The 24253-nt window shown below is 42.8% G+C and overlaps 1 protein-coding gene across 5 annotated transcripts in view; it reads left to right on the top strand.

Annotated features, from left to right (window-relative positions):
- Nucleotides 1–24253, top strand: part of fgf11a (fibroblast growth factor 11a) — a 144485-nt gene that overhangs the window by 76279 nt on the left and 43953 nt on the right. For all 5 annotated transcript variants that reach the window (XM_037112246.1, XM_037112247.1, XM_037112250.1 and 2 more), the window contains one exon: nt 17313–17423. In XM_037112246.1, coding sequence (XP_036968141.1) covers nt 17313–17423 — 111 coding nt within the window. The remainder of the gene's footprint in view (nt 1–17312; nt 17424–24253) is intronic.

The raw sequence follows: 24253 nt of genomic DNA, 5'->3' as shown, positions 1-24253 counted from the left end.
TGATTTATGCCCACTGTCTTTGTCTCACTCTCTCCTTCTCATCCCATTTTCCATCGTGTTCTTTATCCCTCTCCCTTATCTTCCCCTCCATATACGCTCTCTCACGTCTGAGACAGTTGCTTTTGTTTCTCTCTCTCTCTCTCTCTCACTCTCTCTCACCCTCTGACTTAATCATCGGGCCATTCATTGAAGCTTTAAATCATTAAGCTTCGAAGCACAGACTGAAAAGTTCACCCGTGGCTTTTTCTAATGAATTCACAACGTCTCACTCTGCCTGACCTATAAGCGTACGTGGCTTGTTCGAGTGGTTTCTTTGTCCAAATGTGCATTTTTTCCCAGTGTCTACTCGTGGATCGATGTGCGCCTCTACAAGTGTGGCCACTTTGTCAGTGTCATCAATGTAAATAATTGAGGACAGGGGACAGGGGTTAACGTCTTGAGTCCTGCTCGGATTGCTCTTAAGCAACACAACAACTTTGGTTGGAGTTATGATCGTGAAAAAATCATGGTTTTGGTTGACTGCCGATAAAATCGTCACGACTTGTGTAACTTTTTCAATATCAAACAAGGAGCACTGTATTTTTTTTTCTAACGTTAACCAAATGTGACAGCCTAAACAAAACCCTCATGATTAAGTTTGCGAATAGCAGATGTCCACTGTAGTTGTTGCAGGAAAACAAATGAAACAAGTCAAGCAAACACTGACGCTCGGGATCAACCGTTTTCCAAAAAGTGTTGATTAAAAACTTCTCATTATGCTGACAGAAATATAATCCAGACCACAGCATGTTTCTCTCAAACCGTACTCGCTCTTGCAAATGGCTTGCAAGCAAAACATCCTTTCCCTGTGTGGTGGCCTAATGAAAACTCTCATTGCCATGCAGGAGGTACAGTAGCGTCTCTTTTATGTAGCAAGATGAACAGTCGAGGTGTAGAGGTCAAGGTGGATGCACAAGATGTGTTGTGCATCCAACTATATTCTTGGACTGGAGTCATGCCCCGTCCTAACAATTTCCAAGGCCTTTCACTAACCTTACCTAAACTAATCTCAACCATATTATGATTTGATTTTGTGGAAATATGCAATTATGAAATTAAAAACTACATTTGTAATTCAGCTCATAACAACATGAGTCTTTTTTTGTTGTTTTTGGTATCATTCCATCAGTGATAGATCATTGAAGTTATGAAGAAAATACCTGAGTTCTGGCATCATTTATTTGAAGTACAATGGAAGCAACAACAAACTGATACAGTGCAATTTCAGTTCAATCAATCCACCAAACTTTTTCGGGGATCATTTACCTTCAAAAAAATTGGTTATTTTTTACCATCGCATGACATTGTCTGACCATCTTGAGGGTTTTTGCTACCATTGGTGCAGCACCCAAGCTGTTTTGGGCACTCACTACTTCAAATATATGGAAATTCAATTTTAAGAGCATCCCAGGTCGTAATGGCGTACTTCAGCAAGTTTATTATTGAGCTTTTTGTGTGTTATTTATCACCTACCCTTACTTTTCCAATTGTTCGTCCCCATATACAGTTGTTTATGATCCAAATTGATGTGAAAGTGCACATTTTTTACTGAGAACCGTAACATTTTTTGGGGGGGTCCTCCTCAAAATTTGAGAAAGCGCTGATGTGACCAACAGCCAAACAAAGTGGTGCCCTGAACTCCAAAGGCTAACTCGCTAATGTTGACGTTGCTAAAGCTAAAGCTAGCTAAAGTGCAGTATGCTGGGTGTTGATTGACTGGAAATCAGTCACATTCACATTTTTCCCCACAAACTGGCAACAACACAGTCTTCTGATCACTGACATAAAACAGATTCCATGTGATACCAACAGCGGTATACTATTGGCTCACAAACCTTGGTAGAAGCTGGAGCTAGCCCTCAAAATTTTTACACAAAGATACAAAAAAATAATTCTCGACCCGACATTCATGATCAGAACTATGTTTTAAAGGGAAAGTGATACTGTTACTCTACAAGCTCTCTTACAAGCTGTCTTATATTTTATTGTCTACATAAACATGTTATCGCATGCCCTTTAAACTGAAATGATCCTGTGGGATGGAGAAATCAACAGCACTAAATGTAATGTGGCCAGAATCGATAATGCGCTGTCCATTGGTAGCATCCTGAAAGTTATGTAATCTAATGAGCTTACATCACTGTTGTGTTAAGGGCTAGTTTTAGAAGTAATTTCAATAGGACTTTGGTCTCTTCTCAATGTAATCTGTTTCATGCATCACAAGCTGCAGTTTCACGCTTCTACTGTGGCGTCAGAGTTACTCATAATGTCAGAGAACTGGCTGGAATGCGATGTAAATCATGTCCATACCTAAATACATGCAGCTCTCTGTAGTCTTTCTGCTGCTGTTGGTGTGGTGGCATTGATCCCTTCTCTGGAATACTGAGTCTGACACATCAGAATTAGATTTTCACAAATGTCAACTTGACTGTCCCTCACTAGGCACTCATTTCTCTTCTCCACGTTAGCCAGTTCCAGAGTCGAGAAAATGCATCAGCCGTTCTTCGTCGACTTCACCGAGGCCGGCCCCACGCACAGTTCGTGGAATCGCCGTGTGATTCGTGTTACTGGTTTTCTACTGGTGATTTTAATTACAACCGAAAACTTGTCAAAACAACATGGGAGTGTGTTCAACTTTCAGCAGGATTGCACTACATCACTTTTGTCAGTATTGATTTTCCTAAAAGCTAAAGTTGGACTGCAGTATGTGAGAGAGAGAGAGAAAGAGAGAGCTGATGTGAAAGAGGGAGAAGCAGTTTGTTCTGAAGGCGTCCCGCCCCTTTCTCTCTCTCCACCCTATGAGGGATGAGGCTGCTGGCGGTTTGGAGATGATTGATGCTCCTTGTAAATGTGGCCATTACCATATAGGCTTTCCCCCTCCTTTATCCCCATTATTTATTGTCAACTGGGGCCACTGCGAGGCCCTAATTTTATGCAATTTAGCTGCGCACATAACGTGAACGTGGTGAAATATAAGAATATGAGAACACATGTGGTGCCTGCTGTTCCTGAATACAGATGTTTCGAGCTTTTGGAGTAGAGTTCAAATGCAAAAAACGGAGGAAAACTTCACTGTGATGTGAAAAAAAATTAACATATTATAGTCCACTTGTTCTCATTTCAATACAGGATGTGTTATTGCTTTTGTGGCTGCCGTCGAGCGTTTACCATTGGATGCAATAAATGCTGGGAGATGAAATACTAGCAGTTGTAAAATCCATATGTCCATGGATTAATAGCTCCGGGCTCTCGTGCTAGTGGTGAGAAAGACAATATTAGAGTCAGTGGGGAGTAACAAGCTTATTAACTCCGCGGAAAGCTGAGAAGTGTTCCTGGGACCGGCGCGCAGAGGCATGGCATGTTAAGTAGCAGCAACCAAGCAGGACTTCGCCCACAGTGCTACGTTTGATAAAAGAGAATTATACTGAAATGACCTTTGTCCACTGACTGATGAAAAAACAAGATAGTCGGGACTGGAGATGTTTTTTTTTTCTTTTTTCTTTTTTTTTTTTAGGGCAATATATGCACAAAAACTGCTATAATGAAGTGCACAAGAGCCGAACACTCTGTAAGCGGGTGAATGAAGATGCATGCCCTCGTGTTACAGTGGTAACAGTGCAGACGCCGGCGAGTTTACACTCTTTTACTGCACGAACAGCATGCGACTGTAAATTACTGCTGCTCTGTTGCTCGGCCTCAAGGAGTAATTACTTGAAAAAAAAAAAAAAATCAACTGTGCTTTGTTTCCACCTGTCAGGCAGCACAGAGAACAATGTGTCGGCCAGTTGACTGAGAGTTTTGTGGTACAATAAACCTACTCAATTCTGCTTGATGCCTTAAAGAATGGACAGAAACAGCCTCTGCGGCAGTGTGAGTATTGGCGCCTGATTGTGTGTTTGATTTCTGTTTGTTTGACATTTTAGGCTAGTTTTGCATCAGTGACATTTGAGTCTCTTTTTTTAAAAGAATGTTTATGTCTTCAGAGCATTTTGAGAATCGACAGCTGTGGCCATCAAGGCGCCATTCTCAGCTATCACAAGGACAGCTGAAAAGAGTTTACTTGTTCACTCAAATACTATTTATTGTCAGGGGTAAGATAGAGAGTAGGAGCTAAAAGGTCTGATATTGTAATGGGCTCATTCTATGGAAATGTCTCTGTCCCTAGCCTTTTAAAAAAACAACACCTGAAACTTAAGCTTTTGAAAATATTTTAGAATAAACCAATGGGTTATTTGAACAATTACTGCCTCTTGGGCCATCAATTAGGCAATATGTGTTTTTCAAATCAGTTATTTAACATTGTAAGCAACACAGATCCGATGCAGTAAGCGTTGTTATTTGAATTAAAGACACGTTTTTCTTCCCTTTAGAATGCATATGAAATATGGTATACGTAATGCACACATGCTCCTTGCATGGCATCCACTGTCATCAGTGTATGATTGTATGTATGAATTAATGTAAGTCACTTTGGACAAAAGTGTCAGATAAATGCAAATGTAAATGTAATAATATGATAGAAATGACATCAAAATAAATAAATTCCAAAAAAAGATCAAAAAAATATAGAATGAAAGTAATCATAACTGGTGTTCCTGTGTAGCAAAAGTCTATTATTTTGAAATAAATATCACACCGATGACATCACTTTCCTGTCAGCTATTTCCCGAAGATCTGTAAAGGACATGGTCAAGTCCACTGTCTCTTTTCACTGATAAGAAAATGGTCAAATGTATCCCGAGATTTCACACAAATGCAAACCGAACTGGTCAACTGCAGGCTTATACCCGCAGTCGACATCTGGCAGGACATCAGCTAAGAGATATTTTAGGTGGCAAGTGTTCTGCTAACCAGGAGCTATAGGCTACAGCTTGTGATTCCACAAATGTGGGTCACTGACTTGTGGTCTTTTTATTCAAACAGACCACTCATCCTTCTTTCACATTATCACTTGATTTTCTATTGGCTGACATATCAAAGTTCTCCTTTTCAAAGGCAGGACAAAACAGAGCAGCGGGCAGAACCGGAGCTGCCAGGTGATGAAAAGATCACTTCAAACATGTTTATCTCCTTGGGTGAATCCAGAGGGAAACAAGCACTCCTAGATTGATCTGGGGGCTTGCTGTTGCATCACCTTTATTGCAACAGGAAGAAAGAGAGGCTGCGTCAGAATTCCATACCCCTTGCTGATTCTATACGATGTTCTCTGTAATGAACACTCATTTTCATGGTGGTTTCGCAGTTACCATACGAGAATTGTGCTCAGTTGCCAGTTTATTGGATAAACCTGGCTAAAAACAAATGCAATCTACTGTAACAGTCTCGACATGAGTCCTTGTTGTACCGTTTTTTTTACGTTCATTTTGGACGTGGTTGATGTCGATCAGATGTAGTTTTTGGATTTTACAAAGAGATGTTTCTCTTAGTTAGCATATCCTTGTTGATATACAGGAGGTGGATGAAACAGTACAAACAACAGGCAACAAAAAAAGAAATAAATTTGGCGGGGCCTGGGTAGGGTGTGCACAAGGAGGGGGAAGAGTCATCCGTATTGTTTTCTCATCAAGGAGTTGTTATCCTATGTCCCTTTGTTGGTTTGCCAGCAGGATTATGCAAAAACTACTGTGCAGATTTCCACTAAACTTTGATGGAGGATGGGACTAAGCCCAGAATAGACCCAATCAACTTTTGGTGCAGATCTGATCAAAGGGACTGATCCAGAAATATATTCTCACGTTTCTTAACATTGCACTGAATTTGTGTTTTGTTAATTTCTCAGAGAATATTGCAGGGAACTTAGTGCAAAAAATCAGGTGTATAAGGGTGGTTCAGTTCCATTATACAGTAGTTTGAAATATGACCGTGCACAACAATTCCGTAGATATTGGGATGCCTTTTGGCAGATCGAGGAAACAAAACAACGAAACGAATCTCTGACTCTCTCTCCTTTGTTTTTTACAAGTTACCGACTGACTGCATGACTGAATATACCCTTGATAGAAAGGGGGATCATAGAAAAAAGAGTCCTTAACTCGTGTGGAGTACTTCCAAAGTTTGACGAGAGTGAGAGAAGTGTAGAGGTTAGAGGACTGGTGTACTGGGGCAGCAGGGAAAACAATTCCTCTAAAGACTCCATTTCTAAACTAAACGTTAGCGACTGTTGCTCTCAGTTAATGGGGTGGAGAGAGGCACTGAACCAAAGTCACGTCCCTCCGATATGGCCAGTAAAAAAGTGATTAATACAGGTAAATTGCTGCAAATTGTTAAACAGAACCCCTTTAAGTATCAGTTTTACTACTACTCTTCTCTGTGATTTATATTTGGTGCTACCATACGTGAATTTGCCGATTCTCTCTGATGAAGTTTTCAAGCTGCCGGATGCAGAAACAGTTAGCGAACTACGATGGCTGTAATCATCAGTGATGCGTCAGTGATGTGGCACATCTGTGCTCCCCGGAGTCCGCCTGTGTCTGTGCTGACACAGACCGAATGGGGCGAGCGTCTAAGACGACGCCTCGATGAAACAGATGGAAGTATAATAATCAGCCATTGTCGCAGCGCCATCAGCTTCAAGGGGTCTGACAGACTTGAGTGCCTGGAAAAAAACAAAACAAAAAAGAAACACATGAATTACTGCGCTCGCTAAATGAAACATCAATATCAAGTCGTCAGTGGATCCCGGTGCTGCTGAGTAGAAGTGGCTACCTGTGGGAAACATAAAGGCAGAGTGGGACAATCAGAGAGACGTACTCCCCTCTCTCTTATATCTCTCTCTCCTTTCGTGTTTTTGTGTTCTTTTTCCTCGCCCTCTCTGCCTCCTCTTCCCCTGAATGTCACGTCAGTCAATCGGCAAAGTCTCTCTCGCTTTTAAGTGACGTTTCATTGATGCGTTGCTCAAACGCCGCTCTGTTTCCTTCCCCCCCATCTCTTTCTTCACTGCATCACTCCTTCACACTGTGAAAAGGATTGGAGTAAGGGCTTCCCTGCTGAATGAATGTGCAGTTCTTGGGGATGAGGTGGCGGAGAGGAGAGGGAGGGGATGGTGGGGAGAGAAAAAAACAAACTGACAGAGGTAAGGCAAGGTCGGACTGACATGTGATGCCCACTGTTTGGACCCCCACCCCTGTACAGTACAATGTATTCCCTGAGGCCTCAGTGTTCCCATTAACTCAGTTCAGTCATCACTACTATGCCTGACTGATGCCAAACTTCTGACTTTGTTTTATGTCACCGAAGACAGCTTTATTTTGGAACATGTGCCACACAAGTTCAATATAAAGACAAACAGTTGTGCTCTTTTAACAGGATTTTGATAGATGAAACCTCTACGAGACGCAGCGACGGGATAACTTAACAATGCAGGGCGTGCCTGGAGTTAATGTTGGATTTCAGTGATGAAACCTCCCTGACAAATTCTGGGCTAGGCGCAGAGGCCCGCCTTGATCTGGTTGGTAATCCGGTTCTTTGGAAGTAGAAGGAAGCCGAGAATTAGAGTTAAGGAGCTGGAAAAACAAGACGAGGGCATTAGACGTGAGATAAGTGGGTGAATAAAAGGTGAGGAGAAGAAATGGAAGTAGTGAGAAGCAGACAGAGAGGAAGAAAAGAGAAAAGGAATCACTTACGTCACATAGACTTTAAGCCAGCGATCGTGTTTTTTTTAATGCTGGGTCAAGGTTAGGGGTTAGGGTTAGAGTTCACCATTAGTGAAGCTAGTTTATCTGCAGGGTCACTCGTATTAATTCACATTACATGAGTGAGTGTTTATTTACCCCAAACAGTAAGGTTACTGTGCATTAGCCGTAAGGTAGTGTGTAAAGTCACACACTGTTGGTGAGTGTTTCTGTTGTGTTTGAATGCAGGTCAACTCTTACCGAACTCAGCACTCACCAGAGACTCCGGTTCTCTCTGTTCCTCTTCTCCTCTCTGTAGTGTTGTTCGCGATGTTGTGTATTTCCACTCTCCAGTTGGCAGTGAGTATTACAGTATGGTGTTATTTGTGTCTTTATTATGCAAACAAACAGTATAGATTTGAGAACAAAACTTTCCACACTGCAATTAAATGATGTGTAGCGAGTGACTACCTTATTGAGATAATGTTAACCTAGCAACCACAGGCTGGCAGAGATGCAGCTCAACAGCAAGCAGAACATTTGGATTTGCATGAATTGTTTTTTTTTAATTGCGTTTATTTTACTTGCAATACTACACATTTTAATTGCAGTGTCGATAATTTTGCTCTCAAATCCTTCCTGTTTGATTGCATAATAGACACAAAAATAACATTACAATTACAGTGACTGTTGTTGCAGTCAGGTTCATACACAGGAGTGAAGGTAAATCCGCTTTTCAATTCCAAAAGTTAAAAAAGTAAACTCTCCTCCCGTCAGTTAAAATCCAATGTGACACCAAGTGTTTATTCTTCTATAAGGTTTGGCTCTGCACCTTACTCTCCTCCAGAGCTCAGTTTATATCTCGCATATTGTGGAATTTTGGCTCGCTAGACCATTCAGGAGAGATGACGAAGACTCAGAGACACTGATGATTGACGTTGAGACTGTACAAGGCACGTATGACCTCCTATTGTTTGGAGACAGAGTGACCTTGGAGAATCATAAAGGTTGCACACATGCATAAATTCAAACGCACTTATGGTATTCCTACTGCTGTTTCCATACTATTTTGCTGATTGCCATGTGGCTAGAGCGGAACCCAGAATACATTTTGGTGACATGCACTGAATGAAATGCTGACAATAAAAACTTATCGCCAGACAAGATGCACAGTATGTTTGAATGATTCTGCAAAACCACAAATAACCCTCATTGCTAACGTTTTTTTTTTCCCCCCCATTTATTGCTGTGACTATCGGTAGGTCACTAGTTCGATTCCCCCGGTTTGCATGTCAAAGCGTCCGTGGGCAAGATTCTGAATCCCACACTGCTCCTGATGTGGTCGGCACCTTGCAGGTGCAGCCACCGCCGTCAGCGTATGAATGTATGTATGAATTACTTTAAGTCGCTTTGGACAAAAGCGTCTGCTAATTGCTCTAAATGTAAACGTAAATTGCTGACCTCTAGAAAATCTCCAACACAACTGCTGAACACCCATCGACCACCCCGACCTCTACACTTTTAACCTCTGCCCCACCGCAAGTAGGGCACACTATTTCCTTCGCTGCCTCTGAATGTTGGCCCGCAGAATTGACCGATAAGGATATAATTCCCCCAGGCGAATGGTGAGAGGATGCTTGAGAGGACAAAGACAAAGATGGACAGAAGGAAGGGGATAAAAATATTACTTCTCTGTGGGTCTGCTATGTGTTTGTGCGATGACAGACAGACAGATATTGTCCTTGGCAGATCATCTCTGCTTCTTCAGCCAAGCCCATCCTGTTGGAGGTGTCCAACACACACACACATTAAGACCTGGAGTGTGTAATGGGGGTGAAAATAACACTAGCCGCTGCCCAGTTGTCATCTGACTTGAGGCACTGAGCAGCCGGAGGCTTCAGGGTGACTTTAATGGTTGAAATTCTTAATAAGTAAAATTAATCCTGCGCTTTATTAAGGTCACTCCATAATTGGCATTGAATGTCTGTGGGATTATACGCATAAAACCTTCATGCAATAAACACACACACACACTGCCACATGCTCTTGTGCTGAAGGATGTGATGCACCCTGATAACAAATCTATTGTCTCATGACTAATGCTGTGATATTCCCAGGACGTTCAGGTGCGACAGTGTGATCGCAGTCTCTACGAGCATGAATTTGTTTTAGTCCCAGGGTCTTAATGCCATTTCAGAGGCTTTTCAACCTTGCCAATTTTTTAAAAATGTAACCATTAAGATTGTGAAAGTGGAAAGCTTTGATCCCAAAATGTCAGTGCGAGCTTTCAAAGCCTCCCTCAGTAAAACCCAAGGTTGGATTCCCGGCCAAGTGTTTTAGCCTCGAGGGTAAGAAAGTGGGCACTAATAGAAGATACTATAAAGTTACATTATGGGAGAGATAGGTCAGTGTTTTTCTTTTTTATGAGTTTGCCCCATACTTTGGACTGTTACTCAGGATATTTCTCCCCCTGCTGCATTTCATTTTCATCATTTTTCTTCTAAGCTGTCTTTCGGGAGTTCACTAACTTTATGGAAATACACTGCCAAGTTCTTCCTGTTTTCAGAGGGCTAAAAAGGAGTTTGAAGGTCAATGTAACCACATCAAAAAATGTGTTAATACATGCAGCTTCCTACTACAACAATATATCCACACCTTATTAGAATTTCTTTATTTAATTCTTTATTATTTTAAATGTGGAATATGTAACAATTGACTGGCTGCGGTGTTCATACTCAAAACACACAGGGCAGCATACCACCAGAGTAAATGCTAACTGTTGCTAACTCTGGCTGCTGTTAGCTAGCTCAACTAGTAGGAGTTCAGAGCATCAGAGGGGTTATGGGATTTACATCACTAGCACGGGAGCTTTAGAGTGAGATAAGCTCAGTCTAGCATGTTATGACATGCTAACTTCCGTAGCTACCTCACACACACAATATTAGCACCAAAATATTAGCTAATTCACATGAGCTTCCTTCCTAATTTGCAGTCATTGGCTCGCTCATCAGCCACATTACCGTCAGCTGACTGCCACTGTCCAATTATATTCAAATGCACCCCAACCCTGGTGATTCACCCGCGCCAACACCGTTTGCTGCCGCAGCTCCTTCCAACACCCCTAAAAATAAGAGTAATAAAAGTATGCCTTAAGTGTAGGCTTTAAATGTATTCAATTACATATGAATGTTCCACCTAATTTTATTTCATAAGTTCAAAGTAAAGTGTAATATGTAGTATTCAGTTGTTCGTTACGAAAAAGTTGCATTATCTGTAACCCTTTACATTGATCGTGTGTAGTAGAATACAATGGAAAACCTACCTGTTGTTTGAAACGTAATGTTTTAGGCATACTTATTTTTAAAGTGCTCCTCCTTATATTATGTGATAAACTGTGTGCATTGCTGTATTGCTTCAACTGTGATGTCTACGAAACAAGTGCAATTACAAATGGTCACTTTCTTAATGCAAGTGTCTCTGACTTAATTACATAACTCCACCACAGTCGGCGTGCGGAATACAAGCAGTCGCATCTCGTTGCACTATCTGCATATATTATGCACAGTCCAGTGGACGCCATCTGAAGTTGACCAAAGAGCCACAGAGGAAGCAACTTCTGAAGTGATCCCGCTGGAAAAGATTTAGATAGCATGAATGAACTGTTCAAACGCCTTACAAAACAACTGCGTCCCCTGCTGAATATTTGCGCCCTTCTGCTTCCCTGAGGATGTAAGATCATCTGCCCGTCCCTAGATGGGATGATTTCTGACGATTCCAACGACCCCTCAACCTTTTGTTTGGCAACACAGTCAAACAAAAGTTTCAACAAGTTTGTTCCACTGGATTTCATAAACTAAAGGTAGTTTTGTTCTGGAATCAGATATCCAAGGTCCTTAGAGGTCCGGTCCCAGTGTCTTTGATGAACACCTCCTGTGCAACCAATTGGCCTGAATTTTGACTTTGAGGCATCAGAAAGGGTTTCATCCTGGCTTCATGCCGTGTTGAAATTGCGAGGACAGGATCTGGGCTCTGTTTTCTGAGGACAATGCATCTATCACTTAGAAAATCTTGTTTTACAGGCTGTCAAGGAATATAGTGAACTACTGCGAGGCTACAACCCCGAAGCAATATAGGTCTATTGACTTCAAACTCTCATAAAAGACAGAGTTTACAGAAGATTACCCTGTTTGTTATTTATTTATTTTTTTGTTTCTCGTAGATAATGATGCGCTTTTCTTCACTTTAGATCTAGAGTCACTCTACACACATTTACCTTGGTAAAGTTTGTGTGTGCGCCTGTGCATTTAAACCCTCAGTTTAACTAACACAACTGCCTCAGGAATGACTCAGGGCATATTTATCTCCTGCTTTTAGCCCTTTCCTTCTACATGGATTGAGTAAGAGATGCTTTTGTGTGTGTGCCGGTGAGTGTGTGTGTGTGTGTGTGTGTGTGTGTGTGTGTGTCTGTGTTATCTCTGCGAGGGCTCTGCACATGCACCAGCGGTCTTGCATGTCCTCGCGTGGTTGGCAGCGGAGCGTTTTGCATCATCGTTACCAAACAGGGATGTTCGGAGGAGGAGTCACACTAAAGGTCAACATCAGCCTCCTCTGTGTGTGTGTGTGTATGTGTTTGCCGCTCTGCACTCTGGCAGATGTGTTAAGCAGCACATGGCCCGGTGTGTGGTCTGAGGCTTAATTTGGGATTAACACTCAGGATATTACAGATTACCACACTCAGCGTTCGACCTTCTGTGTCTAGCCGGCCAGCGATGGATGGATGAGCTTTTATCTTTCAGTAGTTACAGCGACTCGGTCTGGCTGCTGAGGCCACCTATGAAAAAGCTTCCAAGCATGTTGTGTCACACTGTCAGCATGAATGGGAGGATTACACGCCGGCATTTCTTTGACTTATTCACAGGCATCGAAGTTGAAGTCAAACCCTAATTAGCTTCAACGTCCTGATGTGTCAGCTTTACAACAAACAAAAGGTAAATAATGACATTTTACATTATGTGTCAACTAATGAGATAATGACACTCATTGTATGTGTGTGTTCAAAAGTTCAACTGGAAGCATCACTGGGAAAAAGAGACAATAGCACAATAAATTATAAATCAGATCAATTGTGTTTATATAGCCCAAAATCACAATCACATTGCCTCAATGGTCTTTATAATCTGTACAGTGAATTACATCCTCTGTTTGACTGAGGAAAAACATGCCACGTTGAATTAATGATTAATTAGATAAAAACAAATTAGACTTTTTAAACTTTACCTTAGTAACATATACAAATCAATGCTTTAATGTAAAGGGACATTCAACGTCCACAACTGCAAACTTCATAAACTTCATGAATCCCTTGTTGGAGATACTGGTCAATTCTAATAGCTGTGGAAGAAATTTGAGATGTGCGATATGGATTTTTTGCAGTCAGTACCTTAAAAGCAGACAGGCTCAGATGCATAGAGCAAAGACGTTTTTTTTATATACACTATATTACCAAAAGTATTCGCTCACCCATTCAAATGATCAGAATCAGGTGTTCTAATCACTTGGCCTGGCCCCAGGTGTATAAATTCAAGCACTCAGGCATGCAGACTGTGAAACAAGACATTTGTGAAAGAATGGGCCGCTCTCAGGAGCTCAGTGAATTCCAGCGTGGAACTGTCATAGGATGCCACTTGTGCAACAAATCCAGTCGTGAAATTTCCTCGCTCCTAAATATTCCACAGTCAACTGTCAGCTCTATTATAACAAAATGGAAGCGTTTGGGAACAACAGCAACTCAGCCACGAAGTGGTAGGCCACGTAAAGTGACGGAGAGGGGTCAGCGGATGCTGAAGCGCATAGTGCAAAGAGGTCGCCGACTTTCTGCACAGTCAATTGCTAGAGAGCTACAAACTTCATGTGACCTTCAGATTAGCCCAAGTACAGTACGCAGAGAGCTTCATGGAATGGGTTTCCATGGCCGAGCAGCTGCAGCCAAGCCACACATCACCAAGTGCAATGCAAGGCGTCGGATGCAATGGTGTAAAGCACGCCGTCACTGGCCTCTAGAGCAGTGGAGACGCGTTCTCTGGAGTGATGAATCACGCTTTTCCATCTGGCAATCTGATGGACGAGTCTGGGTTTGGAGGTTGCCAGGAGAACGGTACATTTCAGATTGCATTGTGCCAACTGTGAAATTTGGTGGAGGAGGAATTATGGTATGGGGTTGTTTTTCAGGAGCTGGGCTTGGCCCCTTAGTTCCAGTGAAAGGAACATTGAATGCTTCAGGATACCAAAACATTTTGGACAATTCCATGCTCCCAACCTTGTGGGAACAGTTTGGAGCGGGCCCCTTCCTCTTCCAACATGACTGTGCACCAGTGCACAAAGCAAGGTCCATAAAGACGTGGATGACAGAGTCTGGTGTGGATGAACTTGACTGGCCTGCACAGAGTCCTGACCTGAACCCGATAGAACACCTTTGGGATGAATTAGAGCGGAGACTGAGAGCCAGGCCTTCTCGACCAACATCAGTGTGTGACCTCACCAATGCGCTTTTGGAAGAATGGTCAAAAATTCCTATAAACACTCTCCTCAACCTTGTGGACAGTCTTCCCAGAAGAGTTGAAGCTGTAATAGCTGCAAAAGGTGGACCGACATCATATTGAATTCTATGAGTTAGGAATGGGATGGCACTTCAGTTCATAGAATGAGTAAAGGCAGGTGAGCGAATACTTTTGGTAATATAGTGTATATATATTCCACAGCAACACTAATTTGTTTCCTTTCTCTCTGAATGACCTCTTACACTGCATATTGCAAATTGTAATTGTGTTTTCTTCCATCCATGCCGCAACATCTTTTGCTGTTCTTCTTCTCTTTCATTTATTGGTGGGTCGCAAACCAACTTTTGAGCTGTAGACATCCACCTGCTCCATCCGAGTTCATGGAAACGCTGCACTTGTTGAGTCAACTAAATCAATTTGACTTCATCAGATTAATATGAAGTTGTCTTGTTTTCCCGCGGTGCCATCCAGCAGCGCCAGTTTGGATTAAAGATTGGGATAAAAAATTGGTCATGTTATAAAGGAGCTGTATGCGCCAACTGAGTTTGGACTGTTTGGGGGGTAGTTATCGCTACAAAAGCCTGCAAAAGCACGTAAGGTTGTTTTCCGCTGGTATTGTTTTGCCTATACAATCAAGATTGAAATCACAAAGCAAAACATTCTGCGATCAGTCACCTGATCTTAATCTTCATAAATACATATTTAGCTGCTGTTATTGTACTCTATCCTGCCTTGAAGCTGCTAACTAGCCTTTCACAGGCCGGACCAACTGAACTGAAAAGCTGCCAACAGGAACTTTTTGTTGATACAATATCCAGCCTTCCAGTAACTATCAAGCTTATCTACAAGCTTTATGGCTGATATCTCAGCCTGTTCTGCTTAAATCTGGTCTTTTTTCCCCGTATTTATTAATGTTTTATTTCTGACATTTTTTTGAACTTCCCTTCTTTGCCTCTCTCGAGTTCCGCAGCTTTAGTTGGAAATGCGATTCTAAATTGCCACTGAAACAAACAAACAAAAAAACGCTGAAAAGCTGTGTCATATCATTGATTTCAGCGCACTTTTGGGAAACTGTGTTTATTTTATATTTAATCTCCTGACTGTGGATGCTGGGATGCATATCTTATGGCGGCGCATGTCACTCACTTTCCCCTTCACACCCCCCCGCCGTCGACCGAGGGCCAACTGCCAGCTGCCCCCGTACTTCTCTGTCCTCATCCATATTTGATGGGTCTCATTAAAACTTGATTGTGGAAACACTTCAGCATTCTGACATTCCTTCTGATCCACTATTTAGTCTCCCTCAGCACTTCAAGAGTGAAAGAGCCCCCCTCGGTCATGCGTGTGCGAGAATAAAAGAACCTCGAAAAACATGAGGTTAAAGGAAGCCACGCCAGCTCATCTCTGGAGTGGTGGCAGATGCCTGATTGGTTCACAGAAAACAAATAGTAGTCTGATGCCTCCGAGTGCATTGAGTAAATGACGACAGTTGGTATTTGAGAGCAGGGTAAACAGACGATAGGAGATGGTTCATTAAACTTTCAGCATGACGGTTAAGTTGCCCTTGTTTGTTGCCTGAGTTTTTGTCATCTAACATGCAAGAAATTGAGTTTTCTACTCTTGGCTGTAAACAACAACTTGGCTGTGTGCTCCACTGTGGTTAGGCCCAAAGATGCTTTTGGGTCTGTATTTTTTAGGACCTCTCAGAAGTCTTTACAGTAGATGTTCTAATTGATGCCTCTATTCAGAAAGTCAAGAAACAGGAAGTTTGACTTACAGTTCTCTTTCAGTCTTGGAACGATGGCTTGGTTGTCATAGAAATTGTGAAGCATGTGGCAGTGGAGGCTGAAGTCCTCCATCAGAAGCATCCAAAGGCTTTTAGATCACTGATAGCGCTACCTGACCTTGTGACAGTCTGACACAAATCTTCATCAGAAGGCCCACATAGCTATATGACCTTCAATCCAGGATCAAGTCCACACATACTGTTCTTTTTGGTTGACTTATGTAGCAGTCACACTAACTCAAGAAGTGAGTGCTCGCCTACCTACCTCGCACAAGTGTGTCTTGTCCTTCCCTGACAATGTTTCCATGTTTAAAAATGTAAGCTGTAAAAACTGAAATGAAACAATGAAGTATGACTACAGTGGAATCCGCGAGTCAGGTGTCATCCTCTGCGCTTGGCGCACTTAAAGCTGTGCTGAGATAGATCTAACAGAGTTAGCATGCTAACCAGCTAGCCCAGGCCCCTCCCTCTTCATAAAATCACTGCAAGCGCCCAGTCTGGATTGGTAGCTACAGAGATAACTTCTCACCTAATGGCAGCTACAATTAGTAGCAGTTAGCACTTACTTGGAGTATATACTGACCCGTATTTGTTTGGAGCATGAATTTGTATCGGGGCCGATTCTTACATATTGTACCTTTTGCATGTGACATTCCTGCAGGCTAAGCAGTTCGCAAAATACTGTTTTTACACTGACATTCTGCAAAAACTAGCGTGTTTGCCCAGCCTCATGACCTAAAATTAGGTAGAGAAAGGGGTTTAGACTTATCCATTAGCATTGTCACACAGGCAAACTTCAAGACACATATATAGCTAAGCAATTAGCATCCCATGTTGTCACTATCCTAGTACTGACATCCAGTTCCAACAAGTTGGCTGGGTCATTTTTATAGTGTTTCGCCTTTTGTTGAGTCTAGGCAGCTGCTATTAGCACCCACACACACACATTCCTGGGTGTAAACACACACACGCACACACATCCATACACAGAACTAACATCTTGCCTACCTCACTTGAACCTCTCTGTGAAAGATGTGTTTTTTCAGCAGACACCGGGGTCCCATCAGTCCTGATGAAGGCCACAGTCACACACACACACACACACACACACACACACACACACACACATGCAAGCACACACACTTCACTGTTTGACTGTTTCTCTGTGTAAATATCAAGACCTTCCTCTTGTTTAATCAATGTGCATGCTCATAAGTGGGTGTGTGCATTAATATATGAGCACTGATAAGTGTCTGTGTGTGTGTGTGTGTGTGTGTTGGTGGATGCTGACGTGTATTTAACCCTGTGTTTGCTCTGCAGAGCCCCAGCTGAAGGGCATCGTCACGCGGCTTTACTGCAGACACGGCTTCTACCTCCAGATGCTGCCGGATGGCACCATGGAAGGCACAAAGGACGAAAGCAGCTCCTTCTGTAAGTGAACAGTCAGACTCGCAGAGATGTTGTCAGGCGGTTTAAAAGAGGTGCGTATTTCACAGCATTGCCAGTACATACACCACTGGGAGTTTCCCCCGGCGCCCCTGCCAAAGGACATTTAAAAAGGGACTTCCTGGTAAGACAGTCGTATAACTTCTCGACAGCACGTGAATGCACAATAACACTGTCATGCTTTCTGGGTTGATTCACACCAGAATCAATCAGGCTGAAAATGTATGCACACTTGGCGAGGTGTTCTGGGTGAACGCCAGCTAAATGGGATTTGTTCACGTTACGTAATATATCACAGCAAGAGCCTGGCACACATTGAGCCTTTCGGATACATGTTTTTAAAATATTCTTACCTCTATGTGAAGAGCCTTGTGTGGACTATGGGTAACTCAATGCAGGGTTCTGTAGGGGTGTGACCTCCCAATGGCAGATGTATTTTAAAAAACTGTGTGTACCAAAGCGGCCAGTGTTTGATGATGTTCTCAACATCCCTGCTCTCGGGCACTGAAGTGATTATAATGTTGCAATTGCCACAGAATATTTACTGGATATTTGCGCACCTACTGTAAATTGAGTAGGTGTAAAATTCAGGGTCCATTTTATGTAAATCACAATTATCTGGAACTTGATGGTGTCTTCTGCTGCCAATTATAGATTCCATGTTCTTGGATATTTATGCAAGTACCCAAGTTTTATGATGTGATACTGACATGCTCTGACTTGGCTCGATGTCTGCTTTTAGGTACAGAAGGTTCCACCCTTAAACAAAACCTGTCTGACTTCATCACTATGTGCGCCTCAGAGCTTTTCACTTTGCCAGTTACCTTACCGTCACGGGCTAAGATTTCAATGAAATAGCTAAGAATCCTGCCATAGGTGCTAGGAGGGCAGTTCTTGATGTCATCTTCCTATCCCATTACATAAGGTAAAGGTATTCTTACATCACCCTTTCTTAAGTTCTGTAAGGTTGTGTTCCCCTATCATTAGCCAATTCAGCTAGGCTGATCTCCATGAATGTATACTGTACCCTATCAATCACTTTAAGAAAGAAGATTAATGGAGCGCCATAGTTGAGCATGCAAACCCATGTACAGAGGCCTTGTCCTCATTGCGGTGGTCCAGGGTTTGAGTCGAACATGCAGCCTTTTGCTGAATCCCCCCTCAGCTGAGGCTGATGGGACAGCATCAGCTGTTGGTAATTGAAATCTCACCGGATGACAATGCTAGATGAAAAATGTAAGGGTAGTATGATTAATTCTCTGGGGATGATGGCCATTTGAGATATTTCGATTTCGACCAAAGTGGTTGAACGGCCGACCAGCAGATCAACAAACATGGCTAATAAAGTACAGAGCAAATGCCCTAAAAGCACCTAAATGTAATACATAAAGGCAACTGGAGTCTGTTGTCATGGCTTCCATATGCCATCCCCAAGATCTCACATTCACGTTGTTTAGGGTGAGTTGATGCACTTAGCTGTAACTGCAGCATTTTTCAATTGATCTGGATCAAGACCAGAGAAGCTGCTCTGCTCATTAGTACAAAAACCTGCTGTCGTCCTCTGGTGTTGTGTCTCCAAACGCACACGCACAAACACAACAGCCATGTAAACACACCCCCTCACCCCGCGCGCGAGGTCATCACCCTGGTGATGACTGACCAAAAACATCATAACACATGATCCCCAGAGTCCCTGGATGCCCTCCAACCCTCCCGGAGAGATCAATACTGTATTGAAGGATATCCCTTACGTGGCAGCACAGCATTTTTTTTTCTGTCAAAACAACACTTTGGATGGAATACATGAAGCTAGCACAATTTTGGATTTACAGTCTACAGAGAGTCGGGGGGAGAAATTACACTTTAACGCTCAGTTGTAGTTCCCTCTGTAAAGATGGTATTTCAGCATTTCATTGAGTTGTCAGAGTACGTGTGGCAGCAGCAGTGTTACCAGGCTCGAACAACCCGGATTTAACCTTGAGGCATTTTATTGTGAGCTTTTCCCTTGGCATTTATATCTGGGAAAGAACATTTAACAGCATGTTTTATGTCACATAGACATTGAATCTGGAAGTGGTGTTTGGGCACGGTTTTGCATAAGTAAAAGAAGTATAGTTTGAAAAGTTCTCAATGACAGTCCCTTGGGAAAAACAAATACAGGGCTATTAGGTACACTTGCGAGAGAGCCCGCCAACATCTGTTTGGTTAAATTGGACCCTCAACAACACCAGAAAGCTCCACAGTAATTGATTAGACCTGCTCCCCTCCTCTCCCTCTTATGTAACACACCCGCACCGAGACAAACATCGCTGCACTTTGAACTCCGAACATCCTCATGTCCAATCTGAAATATTAATCGAATCACACTGTAGGGCACATCCGAAGGCGAACAGGGCTCTTTCCCAGAGGGATGTAAAGACTGCTGTTGCGTAACAGCGCTCCTGGTGTCGGGGTATTTAACAGTGGAGGTCACCCTGCAAAGTGTTCGCGTGGGTTTGACTCATGGTTCATTTTATAACAACTATAATTCCATCAATCCAGGGGGTCTGGTTTAATGCTGTCCTGGGCTCTTTGCGTTCTCAGGGGACAGTGTGTGGGAGGTTGACGGGTGAGTCCGGTAAAACTCCCCTAAATTGTGCACCCCCCCCCCCCAAGTCCCATTATTTATGCATCCACACAGGAATCGTTGAGTGACAGACATCATTGTGAGTGAGCATCAATCAGCTGCACAATCATCTACCTGGCTGCACAGAATATTGAGAGGGGCAGAAATAGCTGTGTTAGCATGTGCTGTGCCTCGCTGACTGTCAGGCTTACCCGCAGTAGCCTCCGTGGGAGTACAGACTTTTCAATGTAATGCAAACCGGCCGGACAGCTTTTCTATCGCACTCCATTTCAATCGTAGCTCCGGTTTCACCCCAGAATCTGTCTTCTGTTGCTTTGTACAGCCAATATAGATCATGGACAGGTATGTAAACTGTATTCACAAAGTTTTTCTTGATAAGCATCGCTGACCACTGACCATGGGGCAAAAACAAGCGAAACATCAGCTTAAATGCAGGACTTTCGACACATGGCATTTCCAGACAGGCACTTATGTCAGCTGATATTGCACTTAAATGGTGCTTTCATGGTACTCCCATATAAAGGTATGATTAATCACATTTCCATAAACCAATTTCCACACAGTGAACTTGGTGCTCTTTTCACTCCTTGGAGTTCTGTGGCCTCCAGGGGGAGTTGCCTGTTTTCCTGTTGGTAACCCAGCCTTCCACCGTAGTTATCAACACACATTTTTGTCTCATGGTTTCCCCTGACATCTAACATGAATAATTCCACAAGATTAATATTGAAGGAAAATGTTAACTTTTTACAACTTAGGTCTCGTTCTCACAATCAAAGGGTAACTCCACAAGTATTACACGTCAAAATGTATTTAAAGATGTACTTTTTGTGGCTCCTGAGGAAGCTACGTGGAATTTGATGCCTTGCCTCCTGTCTCTGAAGTTGCACTATGGGTAATGCAGGCACCAGGATCTGAAACGGAAGAAGAATGCATGAAATTAGAACGGTGAATCGATACAATGAGAGACCAGTGGACTGCTTTTCGAAAACCTGACGCCTACATTACCAACAATGCAATTCCAGTGACATCACTGTAGGCCACAAAAAAAATTTATGTGCAGCTTCCTCTGGAGCCTCAAAATACTCTATTTTACCTCTACCACATATGCAGTAGCATTCCCCAAGACCTGTAAACACACTTTCATGTGTAAAATTGGTGGCGTTACCAATTTAACGACTGGGTTCGAACCTGGGCCGGTGGATATTTTGCATAATAATACATTTACATGTATCTTCCTGCTCTGATCCAAACAGTACATTATTGGGGTCACCTTTCACTCCCCCCCATCTCCTCAAAATGTGCATATCCGTGTGCGTGCAGTAGTTTTATAACCCGCTGCAGCGGACGCCAAGAAAACCCCCAAAAAAGGGCCAAATCAGCAGCATAGAGGATAAATAATTAAAGGAGCAGCGGCATGATTCATATCCGAGGCCGCTGTCCTGATGGAGTTCTTGGCTAACTGTACCGATCAAGTGATATGCCGGTGCGGTTCTCACACAAACACACACGCATGCAAACCCACTTTTTTCAGGCACAGCACTGAAAAATTCTGTGTACGGATGACCTTTAAAGCACCTTGCTTCCCTTTCTACCTTCGTCCCCCCTTTTGCCCCTCATGGTCCTTTACACCTGTGACCCGCCGTGACCTGGTGTTATAACACAGAACCGGTGACCTCCGGGGAAGCAGGAGGGAGCATGGGCTGCCACTCTGGCTAGCTCTTACCCCCTCTCTTTCCTTGCCTGCCAAGGCTTCACAGCAGCCACCTTCACCTGGTTCTCCTGGACAGAAGGGAAAGGTTGGTGTGGGGACAAAAGTGGGAAGGAGGTATGGAAGCCCTGAGGGGATGTTTCAGAAGAAAAAAAGTGACGAGTGTGGCTTTTGTATGGCCTCGCAATCCTTTTATACCCTTTTTTTTTTTTTTTTCTTTCTACCAAGTTCCCTCAGGGCTTCCAAAACTAGGCGATGGAGGGAAGTTGTCATGAAGCTGGAAGTGACTGTATATTAAAGCAAAAAAAAGAGGCGACAAAAGGGAGGAACCGGGGAATAAGAGGATCAGACGAGTGGAGAGAACGAGAAAGAGGGCACAGTGGAACACGCCAGAGAAAACCAAGCCAGCGAGACAAGACGGGTTGGCAGGGGAAGAGAGAGGGAGCGAGAGGGAGGGGGAAAACGTGAGGACGACAGAGAAGGGGGGAGGCAGGAGGAGCAGCTGGCACACAGCTGATGTCTCCTCAATCACTGTGTCTCCCCCCTCTGGTGGGAGGTCAGAGGAGCTGCCGCCCCCCTCCTCCCACCCTGCTCCGCTCTCCTTCTCTGTTCTTGGCTCTCCCGAGCTGTTATGTAATGAAGCTGGAAGAGGAATGAAGGGAGGAGGGTGGCGAGGGACCCGAGATTTATTATCTATTTATCGGTGCGCTTAAAGGACTAGACCAGTGTTTTTTTTTTTGCATGTTTTAGCCACTTAGTATGAGTCACTGAATTTCCTGAAGTACATGATTTCATATTCAGTTTCGTAACTTCCGATAGCCATACGTTTCTCTTCATTTCAGTGCACTTTGACAGCTAAAAGTAACATGAAATATTCAAAGTGTCCGCTTTTATTTCCATCGGTCACACTTGTTCTGACGGAATACATTTCTCACAAGTCTGCATGTGATTGCAGCCATTTAAGTGTAGAATTTGAACACGCTTTAGCATATTTCAAATTACTCTGAAAGCATAAGCAGACTGCTGGAGTGTCTTGTGATGCTTCCACTGGGCGGCCTACAGTGAGGAATTCTCAAATTCTGCACATGGTGGCTTTAACTTGAACCATTCTCTGACTTCCAGTGTAATCAATAGAAACAATAGCAGGGCACAGGAACCAGGTACGCACAGGCATCCACGTACACAACCTCGCAAACAAATGACATCCATGGCGAATTTCAGCCTCAGAGGTAGAAATTTTTGTGGACCAAATCAATTGATAGAAGGGTAGAGAGCAATGACAAAGGAACTCGGTTGAGTTTGAGTCCACAGGAGTGTATGACGGGTAGTTTGTGGGTCATGAAACGGGCCAAAAATTTTGGGACATGGAGCAAACACACAAACACTCCCACACATTAGACCTCCATGTCAACTTTCAGCCTCCGCGGGGACATTTTTATAGACTGACTGACTGACAGAGCAACCTTAACAGCTGCTGGTGGCAGTTAAGAATCCTAGAATAGTGCAGTATGCTTTGGAAGACATTAAATTCCTTGCACCATGTTGTGATATGTTGAAGCTGTATGACTCACTCCTAGTAATACTATCTAAAATAAACTGGTATTGTTGGGGACAAATTGGCTCTCCAGGCTTTTTGTCAGCCTGACTGATTTTTGTTTCTGAACAGGCCTGAAATGGTCATTTTCATGTAATATTTTAAAGGTGTTAAACATACACTAAATAAGCATGTGGGAAAAATATATGAATTAAAAAAATAAACATTGATAAGTACATTTTTGTATAGCATGAATGTTTTTTTCAGCTAACAACCAGGATCAAAATAAAAAAGATAAGAATTTACAATTTGATTTAGAGTCCCTCTCAGTATCATTAGATGTTGATGACTACACAAAAACAATCAAATAGAATAATTCAGGAAAATAACATTCTCATCCTTTATTGAGGCTCTTGATTGACAGCGATGCTGACTGACAAAAAATGTTGCAGAAGGCTTTCTCCAACGTGACACAATAATTTCCAAGACAAAGCAACAAAAAAAAAAAAAAATACAGATATTGCACTTGTTGAATAACCTATAAGCAGAACAATTTGTCTCATGTAGGATCCCATAGTTCATAAAAGGTAGGTTAAATTTTCAGGACATTTAAGGATCTCCAAACGTCAATGCAAATGGTTATGTAGAAACTTTGAGTTTCAAACGCTGTGCTTGTGGTTATGGTAAGGGTTAAGGCACAAATACCACTCGAGGGTGGTATAGGGTCCACGTTTTGGCTTTTGTTGCCAACACACTTGACAGGAAATTGCCCAGACGTCTTATAAAAGATATCCAGCATTGAAACACCAAACAACGCTCTCATGCTCGTCCCGTTCGTACCCCCATCCCTCCCCCTTCCATCAGCGCTGAACTCAGCTCATATACATGTAAAGTGAAAGTGATATGACACGTTATTGTAGAAGTGTTGATAGGAAACGCATCCGTAA

This window comes from Acanthopagrus latus, chromosome 10, assembly GCF_904848185.1.
Source record: "Acanthopagrus latus isolate v.2019 chromosome 10, fAcaLat1.1, whole genome shotgun sequence".
Taxonomy (NCBI): Eukaryota; Metazoa; Chordata; class Actinopteri; order Spariformes; family Sparidae; genus Acanthopagrus; species Acanthopagrus latus.
The sequence above is the reverse complement of the archived record's forward strand: the minus strand, read 5'-3'. Positions and strand labels throughout refer to the sequence as shown.